The sequence below is a fragment of the Xiphophorus hellerii genome, chromosome 15 (assembly GCF_003331165.1).
Source record: "Xiphophorus hellerii strain 12219 chromosome 15, Xiphophorus_hellerii-4.1, whole genome shotgun sequence".
NCBI lineage: Eukaryota > Metazoa > Chordata > Actinopteri > Cyprinodontiformes > Poeciliidae > Xiphophorus > Xiphophorus hellerii.
In genome coordinates this window covers 15,076,053-15,086,088 of record NC_045686.1, presented here as the reverse complement: position 1 = coordinate 15,086,088, position 10,036 = coordinate 15,076,053, and the positions used below count along the sequence as shown (strand labels likewise).

Below are 10,036 nucleotides of genomic sequence, written 5' to 3'. Positions count from 1 at the left end.
AGACCTTATTTTGAAAGTGACATTAGCAGTGGTTGCTCCTATACTCTACATACCTGCCAACTCTAGCAGGGATGTACAGCTAACTTGTTGTTAGCTTTTGTTATGAATTGCATTGTTGATCCTCCCTTGTAAGTCACTTTGGATAAATGTAAAGAAAATAAGGTTAGCATATTTGGTATATGTTTCTTTTTACATTACAGTTTACACTTCCTGTATTGCATGTCTTTTTGTTCCGTACAAGATCTTTTAGTAGTTTTGAGAAAGAAAACCTTGCTGTTGCCTGTTTGTCATCGCTAATGAGGTGTGTACAGGAGGGTTAGGAGAGAGATACCTTGGCTTGGCAGATGACGCCTATCAGCAGAAATCAAATTTACAATGATTTACAACAGTTTGAAAAATATTTCAGCTGCAAGAACACAGGGTCCTGTAAAGATGAGCAAGGAACTTTTGTTTGAACCAATCTAGCTTGATGCTGGTTGTTGCTTGCTATTGCATCATTTTACTCTAAAACTCCTACTCTAACTCGAAATGGTCTTATCTCATTCCAGTGACAAATATTGGAATGAAAGTATATTGAATGGACACTTTTTTGGACTGTTTTTTTTTGGCAGCAGCCTCTCTATTTGGGTTGATAGCTCTGCAGGAATGTTTTGTTGCCATCAACGGTCTTAGTTGTTCTGATTGGATTTTTAGAACAGGCATTCAGTAACGTTAAGTGTAAAAAGCAGCATACTACTTATGAAAATCCCCAATTTATTTATTTTTCTTGTTCCACATAAAACTGGATATTTGTGTAGCATAAAATTGAATGTTTGAGTTTTACTTCATTGACATTATTCTAAATGACCCTTTGTTGACTAGAGGAGCATGTTTTGCTATGTTCTACTGCCAGAACAGCGGAAAACAACAGCAACATTGTTCCATGAATGATCTACAAATTTTGGTTGTTGTCTTTTGCTTCAGGTTTTAAAGCAGTGAACTCCACAGCACTGAAAAAGTAACATCATTCAAAATAAATGTTGTAAGCCGTCAGAGGTGATAACAGAGAAGAGAGGACAAAGCACACCTTCATTCTCCACACTCTACTTTAATCCCAGCTGTCTAGTTTATGTACAGTCACCTGTGGGAAAACCAGCATAAAAACAGGAGCTAACACACATGGTTATAGTCTGTGGCAAACTGTAACAAATCAACCCAGAACCAAAATATTCACCTTAATGCACTAAATCAGTTAAGATAAAGCAAATATTTGAGCTGCACTCTTGAGAAACCTCCTGGAAATAAAGGGATTTCCATCAGAACTTTGTAATAGCTTGAATAAATGTTTATTGATAAGGCTTTGCAGCACCCTCCTAATTTATGGGCACCACTGGTAAATAAATTCATATTTTATGGCGAAAACCATATACTCACGTTGAAAAAATTCCTGGATGTGCCCAGAGTGAGGAATGGAGATTTTTTTTGCCACCCTCAGTTTTTATTGCAGCAATATGAACTTATGTTTGGCCTACCAGGTCCATATTTCTGTTGTTTTAAACATGCCACTATTTTTAAATTGCAGTTATGTGCAAGTTCTTTTGAAATATTTTTTTTTCTTGAAATGCCTTGATAGTTTTGCACCAGATGTAACAAGAAGCACATGTTCAGAAAAGTATTTTGGTCTCTTCAGTCTAAAGAATATTTATCTCGAAGTCTTATCTATAACAACATTCTATAATGTTGTTATAGAACATTAAGATGTTCTAAAACAAATGTAAGGTCTTTGTGCTTTATTTGGCCAGCAGTTACCTCGAAACTCTCCCATAAATACAATTTTTGCCCAATCTCTCTGTCTTATTGTTGAGACAAGTAAGTCTTAAAGTGCTCTAAATTTTACTCTGGGTTTTTTGTTGCGACTTTGAAAAAAAACCCCAAAAAACATTGAGGTATTTTAAGTGGGACTTTGCAACTCTTTGCAGACTGGTGCAGACTTAAATGACTGTTTCTCACCTGTCTTGGATTTCTTTAAGTCAAAGTTTGGTCACTGATGAGGCTTTTTGCTTGCTTCACATGATCAAATAGGTTCTACTTAATCAATGTCTTGATTCTATAGCTCATTCAGTAATTGGGTAAGTGAAAGTTCACCAAACGTAACAAAGCAAAGTGGCCAGTAAGGATTACAGTAAGTAGGCAGTATTACTATTTCACATAGTGCCAGGTTGGTTTGGTAAGCCTTTCCTTTAATCCACAATATCATCCTTTAAAAACCGTTTGTTTTTTTTGCTATATTTATTGGATGTTAGCATTATTTGATAAACTGAAACCTTTACGTGTAAAACAAAAACAGAAAATAAATCTGAAAGGAGTTTTTCCGCATCTTTTGCTCACCTTTATGGATGCCATTAACAGTGGTGACAATGATTTTATTAAAAACAAATTATCTCTTGATGAGGAACATTTTCTCCCTCTGAATAAATTTACTCTAGTCAAAATTGGAATTTGTTAAATTAGATCATGATGCTACTGCAATAAAGGATCTAGTTGCTTCATGGCTTTTTACACATCTTTAAGGGTCAATAAATTTAAAAGGTATTGTTAGTCTTTTTATGGTAGTAAAGATTCAGATCTACACAAAGTCTTCAGTTATTTCTCCAGCTACTGGTCAGTGACCTGCAGGGAGCTCTGCCTTCTTCAGTTTAAATTTCTGCTTCGTTGTGGTCTGGTCCAGATTGGATTTTCCTGGGTCTGGGTTAAGGGTTGTACAGTTCACCATAACTCAGAAAACAAAGAGCAAACACACACACTCACACCTTTTTTATGCACCTTTCTGACTTGTTGAAGGGTTGTTTCCTGTTAAAATGCTGATATTGTTACTTGTTACAGTATCAGTTGAGTTTAAATTAAGTACCTTCTTCAGAGGCAAATAAATTAATTGTTTTTTGGTCCGAATAATACTAATCCAATTTAAATCTTGGAGCAAAAACATTTCACCACAAGTCAGTTTTAGTTAATAAAAGAAATATCTTGAGAACATTGAAATGACAACGGATTTTGCAGCCTTAGCAATGTACTTGAAATGAATTTCCACCCCTGACATAACTAGACTTTAGTCCAGCTAAGTTTTTTCAGTCTATTTTTCTCAAGCTCTCTCATTTCATATATTCTGTACAGTTAGAAGAAATAAAATCTAGTTTTTTTCCCCACTTATACACAACATCATACATTAATAGTCAACTAGAAAAAACAGTACACACAGCCACATGTTAATTTAAAAAAAAAAAAAACGTCTAGAAGATCAAAGTTACATTTCATCATTGTACATTGTGGTGCCTACGTTCTCCTAAACTCTGCAGACTCGTATTTATAGAAAACAACAAAAAACGCACAAAGTTCACATTGAGGACCCTTCGAAGAAAGCCGAGGAGCACCCAGCAATCCAAATAGCTCCCCCTATTATTATTTTTTTGTTTGTTTTTTGCTTGTTTTTATGAAGCCAGTGAATCACGCGAGGCATGAGATTAAATATGCAACAGTTTGGAAACACCTCATGCAAACACACAAAAATGCCCGTCTGTGTCCTCCAGGCGGAGCGACTCGGAACGTAAACCACAAAGTTTTGTTACAAAACGGGTAAAACTGCTGAAGAGAACTGCAGATTAAACCAGGGTAGCAGTCCTTCTGTACGTCGAGAGGAGGGTGTCTTCAGCAAAAGGCCTCAAACTTTTGGTCCAGTTAATGAAAATGTGTAAGACTTTAGTTGTGTTTCCCAACAAAGGTAGAAGAGCAAAAACAACTGGTGTATGTCTGGGTTTTCTTCTCTTGCAACATCTTCACTTTTTCTTACATAAATCATAAAAAAGTAAGCCTCAACCTGTTTTTGGTCCCAGTCTGTGGCTCATGAGCGGGATTAGTTGGCACTTTCATCTTGAGAAAAATTTGAGGTGTGAGGTGACAGAAGGGGCTTGCTAAACCTCCTGCCTGTTTAAAAGAGGCCAAATACAGTATGCGGGATTCTTTCAGCAATCAGCCTCTGCTTGTCATGATTTCATCAGTTGTCAAATCAGGAATTTGAAATAAATCAACAAATAACAAACCAAATTGTTTGATTTAGAACTGTGTTATGTTTTCCATGTGTACCTAAAGCTTCAGTTCACGTCGAGACTCAAATGACTGCGATTGTCTTTTCTACTGGGGATGTGTGTAAGCATTAGTTTCAGCTGATTTGAACAATTAATGTTTGCCAGTTGATAAAAGTTGCAAAAAAAGCTAATTTTCACCTGATAAAATGGTGAAAAAGTGAAAATTTTTCATGCTACAGTTACAAATTTTAATATACTATGTTGGAATTTCATGTGATAGACCAACACAAAGCACAGCTGTAACACTGAAGGATAAAGACATGCCATTTTCCAAGTTTTAAAGAAAAAAAGTCATAAGGGTCTGTTATGGATTTGTATTTTCACATGTATATTTGCCAAGAAGCTCAAACTCAGTCAGATTGGATGGAGAGCATCTGGGACCATGTATTTTTAAGTGTGGTCAAAGATTTTTCAATTGAATTTACATCTGGACTTTCACTGGACCACTTTAATACATGAATATGCTACTCCATATTAGCTTTGGCTAACATTTAAGAAATTTCTCTGGGACTGAAGTGGAACCTCTGCATCAGTCCCAAGGTTTCAAAGCTTCTAACTTTCTTCCGATCACTCTCATCGGCTTGCCTGCCCGAGCTTCCTGTGATGCCAACAACACGCATGTTGTTTATCCAGAGGTTTTGGCAAGTCCCCTGAGATGAGTTGGTTGTCGCATCTCCCTCACCAATTATTTATTTGAAGACTCTCATTGTCGCCCAGATGTTTGACCAAGCACTGATCAAGTAGGATTGAATGTTGTAAAGATCAACCGTTCACTCTTCCCCCCATTCTCAAAGGCCAGAGTTGTTTTGTTCCTAGCTAATAGTTACCCTGTCAAAATATTATCCTGGAATACTGGAGAAGTTGCCAGTCTCTGCAGCTTCTCCAGAGCTACAATGACCCTCTTAGCTGGTTCTCTGATTCATGCTCCCCTTGTTCCACCTAGGTGAATGGGATGGTCTTGGTTGGCCATGATGATGCTGTTCTATTCTGTTTTCCCATAATAAACAGATTTTCTGAGCTTATATCACTCAACAGTGGTGTCTACTTAGTAGCTAATTAAGGTGTGACTGCTGTTGGTTGGACTGGACTTTATTTAGGGGTATTGAATTAAAAGGCATTGTCTACAAAAGCACATAAAATGATTGAGATTTTTCTATGCAAAATATTTTGAATAACATGTCCTTTTTCCTTCATTTTACCACCAATGTCCTACTTTGTCTTTGTATATCACATTAAAACATGTTGAAGTTTATGCCTTTAATGTGAAAAAACTCAAATTGTTACTTTTTTAAGGGTCTGTAGATAGGACGGATAGGAGGAGCTTTGCTCTTTCTGTCGACCTCTTTGCGTCTGTCTTGAGTGGAAGACAAAATATTTAGACAGGGCGGCAAGACGAGCCTCGGTCGTCTCGATACGCTGCAGCTTAAAGGTGAGGAACTGGGTCACCTCTGTCCATTTCTGTCCACACTTTCTGTCGAGTAGACAGCATCACTTTTTGTAAACATTGTTAAAATTCACATTAGTAAGAAGGACCTGTGTAAGTGTGCATGCGTGCTTATCTTGTCCACATGCATGTGTGAGCTGCGAGCCTGTAAGTCGTCACATCACACCGTTAGTTGACATTCATAAAACACAGGTGAAAAGCGAGCCTGGGCTTCCTTCGCAGTTTCACCTTTTGCAGTCAATGATGAGATCCTGAATGCAGCAGGAAAAGGTAGGTTTTAGAAAAGCGATGTCTGTCCTCCTTTGCAGGTTCCTGGTAGGAAGTCCGGTAAGTAAACTGTCAGGCACCGAGAGCAGAAAAAGCTCAGTTAGATTTTAGAGTGTTTTCTCTTTTTTTAAGTCTTTGGTCAGGCGTATCTGCGTGAAACAACTCAAGGAGTATTGAGCCGGAACATTTTCGTACTGTATCTTGAAGGTACTGGACTCAGTTCTGAGATTTGTCAGCAGGATTTTAGATTCTTCCAGAAGGCCTGAGGAAAAGCCAACCTTATTTCATCCCCTTACAACACTGATATTCGTTTGCAAAGAAAAAAAAAGAAAAAAAAAAAACAGAGGCAAATAATAACAGGACTCCAAAAATATGAAATAAGTGCGGCTCACAAGTGTTGCAGTTACCACTTTCGGCCACATGATGCCAGTATTTCATCAGGGACTCCATCAGTAGACAACCGGAGCCAGAGGATCCCATCTGATTGAGCTTTTCAGGGTATTTGGGGTAAGAAATGGAGACTGTGATCTATCCTCTGCCTATGCCTCTGTCTCTGTTTGTTAGAAGAGAGTTGGAGTGGTAAACACAGGGCTCTTAGCAGTGGTAGTTGGTAAGGCAGCTCCTCTGGAGTGGCTTCTGGGTTTATTTTGACCTTCAAAAAAAGAGAGGAGAACAACAAAATCAGATTTGACAGCCATGATGCAAATTTATAGCATAAATTCATTCACTGAAAATATACGTCGGCATACTTAAGATGTTATCAAACAATGAGAACTTTGAAGCCTGTAAAGCAGAAACATTCAGTAAAACTGAAAAGATAGAAGGCTAATGGGTTTATGATGAAATACTGCACAACTCATTTTGCTCAATATTATCCTTGAGTAAGTAATTGCTCTGACAAATAAGCTTAACAGCATAATGTTGCTTGAAGAGAACATCAGAAGTACTTGTCCCATGTGTTCCGTGCGAGATAATAACACTCCAGAGACGTCTTAACACTCTGGTGGGTGTACTGGCTTTCTTGAGCGGTTCTCCTTTAAAAATTAAACATACTGTACATGAGAGAAGAATATATTTGGTGCATTTCATAGAAACAGATAGCAGCTCACATTTTTGCGATTGTCAAAATAATAAGTGTACCACTGATCTGCTTTTCTGCCTCTGCTGATAGAGGAATATTAGAGTTGCACCACACGTAGCATTTTGCACATAACAAGTTCAGCTGGTGTCCCATCTTTAAGTAAACTTAAAATGGAAGTTTCTTATAGAAAGTTTCTTTCTTCACACTTTTCTCTCCGCTCAAAGACCAGATAGCAGCCTAATAGTTGTCCAGACTTTACCACCTGAGCTGTGGATCTCGGCAGCTCTTCCAGAGTTATGGGCTTCCTGGTTGGTTCTGACTAAGGGCCAAATGCCTTCATTGAATTCTTATGAGTTTAGGTGGATGGCCATGTTACAGTAGGTTTTCTGTTGAGCCACACTGAACATCTGTTATATGAGCCTTATTGCCCAATATGTTGTTTTGCTCCCAGTTTGATGTTTTGTTAGCATTTGTCGACATTCAGAGACAATAACTTAGATCCAATCACAATTAGCCTCCTAGGATAAACAGATATTGTAACTGCTTGCTCCAAATTAAAACATGTTATATTAATAATAATTGCTGCTGATGTGGAAAAATTACAATTAGGTCACACCTGCTAGTTGTATTGCTATATGTTTATTCTAAGTTCTGTATATTCCCACCAAGTTAAAGCTGTTTGGGTTACATGCACAAGGTTGGACATTGGTTTTCCCCAGCTGCATGGGAACCAGTCTGATTCCCATGCTTTGGATCCCTTATCCCTTTGTACAAAACTCATGTGTTGGCTCTGACTGGCAGAGCTTTCCGTTTCAGACTTGCTTCATTATTGACTGTCCTGTGAGCTCTCTGAGTTGTGCGCAATTCATGAATAAACCTGATTGAGTGATTTTACCTGAACAGTGCTTGGAAATAGTTTTTTTCCACGACACTGCAATCATGTCCAGTATGCTAAGTATTTTATAGAGCAGTCTTCAGCTGGTATGGCTGCAAATGTGATTCAAAGCCTGACATCACCTTCTGGAGGCATTTATTGGCCTCTACCTAATGAACAAAATACTCCAGAGTGTTAGTTTTCTTGGGTTTGCATTTGGCTGCCCTCCTGTTTGATTCCCCCCAGCAATTTTTGTAGAGTTCATGTCAGGCAGCTATAATGGAAATCTTAGTATCTTCCCAGCCTAGCTGCAAAGGACTTATCCTTGTGTTCACTGTCCTGTTTTGAAGGGGTAATGGCACCCAACCTTCAGCATCCTCACAGCAGGCATGACATTTTCACCCAGTATTTACTGTGCCAGAGGAAGCAGAGCAGCCGTAGAAGATCACTTAGCAACCACCATGCTTCTTTTCAGTGCTTAACTCTGATCCACAGGTTCTAAAAGTTCCAGTTTTAACTGATTGATCCATAAGGCAAAATCCCCCCAAACACTTTGGCTAATGTATAAAGCTGTGAGCAAATTGGAGCTGCATTTTTTATGCTTTGGGGTCAGCAGCGGTATATGACTTAAAGTCCAAGTCAAGCGATTGGTATACACCTTGTCTACATCTTGCTGAAGGTCGTCAGTAAAGGGTCTTAGACCACCTATTATCTCAGGATTCAGGATTCCTCTTCCTCTTCCTCAGAAGACTTTAAAGTTGCAAACAATGCTCCAGCTGTATCCGGCGGAGCCTTTGCTGTCTCTTTTCAGAATTATCCTTGTTTGTGCAAGTCCGTGACGTCATCTTTGAACTTTTTAGCTATATTTCTAACGTGCAATGAAACCAGACCAGGTTTTACGTGTTCTATTCCAAGAACACCTTCTTCAGATGAAGCCCTTGATTGTTTGCATCAGGAGTGTCTGGGACCAGACCTGATGTGCAAACCTAAATTGCAGAGGGGATTGAATTATTTATAGGTGCAACTGTAGGTGTCATGTTTTATTTCCTCTTCTCATCTTACAATGGTTAACAAGCAAGTAATGCCGGAGATTTGAATAAAAATATGTTTCTAGTGCTTTAGAGATGCTGACGGCTGTGTTATTAGCTTCATGTGTCATGGTAGTGTGTCTGTATATATCCATGGCACAGAGAGATTCCTTTGGGATGGGATGGCTGATGCTATTTTATTACTCCCTCCGGCCAGAGCCAATAAACACCAAACAGAGGGGAGGACGGCTGGAGAACAATGATAGCATATTGATGGTGTTTGTGGATGAGAGTGTGCATTTCAGGGTTCGTCTGCGAGAACGCGTGGATTAACATGTTTATGAGCAAAAGCTGTCTATCAGCACAAATACTGTGTCTGGATGTCTGTGTGCACAGTGAGGAGTGTGTATGCACTGTTTGTGCATAGATATTTGTATTTGCACTCCAGCTGAGGTGTGTTTGTGTTTCCAGGCATTATTTAGAGGCTTGGTGATTTATGATCTGGGTTATGGCTTCCACTGGGGACATATAAAACTACAGAATAGTCCTTTATTGCTTTCTTCTTTGTTTAGTCCTATGTGTCATCCATCACTTTGTTTCTCTCATTCTCTTCATCCACCATTCTTCCATCTCCACACCTCTGCATCTCCCTCTAATTTGCTCCGGCCCTTGTCTAATACAAACTGGTATTGATAATCTGTCTGGTGCACATCAGCCAAATCACTGTTATTTCATCTCGTTGTTTGGTACATTACAGTAGCTTTATCTGTGTGGCTCAGCGCTTCCCGCAGGGCAGAGTTAGACTTTGAGGCTGATGCAGATGGTGTGCCAGTCTGCACCTAGATGCATTTCTGAGACAACTTAGTGGCACTCTGTCCCACAAATGGCTCAAGAAAAACAGGAAGCTACAATTTAAATTTTAAATAAAAACAAGAAGTAGAGAAACAAAAAATTCTACTGGATCAAAATCCGCTTCACAGCTAGACGATAACCCTCCTTTAAAGAGACTAAGTGATGAAAGAACTGACCAAGGTCTGGTAAATGCTATCCTTCAACACTCAATGTGTTCATGCCATATTATGCACAGTGGCTTATGTATGTAGGAAATATAAATGAAACCTGAACCCTGAACACAGCTGACTAATATAGAAAGTAAAATCCGGGAACATTTCTATGTCTTTTTATGGAAATAAGCTAGATTTCTAATTCATACAATCTTTATAG

General features: G+C 38.7%; 1 protein-coding gene across 1 annotated transcript in view; it reads right to left on the bottom strand.

Moving 5' to 3' along the window:
* Nucleotides 1–2,853: 2,853 nt before the first annotated feature.
* Nucleotides 2,854–10,036, bottom strand: part of nkain2 (sodium/potassium transporting ATPase interacting 2) — a 99,787-nt gene continuing 92,604 nt past the window's right edge. Inside the window, exon 7 of the mRNA XM_032585503.1 lies at nt 2,854–6,481. Coding sequence (XP_032441394.1) covers nt 6,472–6,481 — 10 coding nt within the window. The 3' untranslated portion in view covers nt 2,854–6,471. The remainder of the gene's footprint in view (nt 6,482–10,036) is intronic.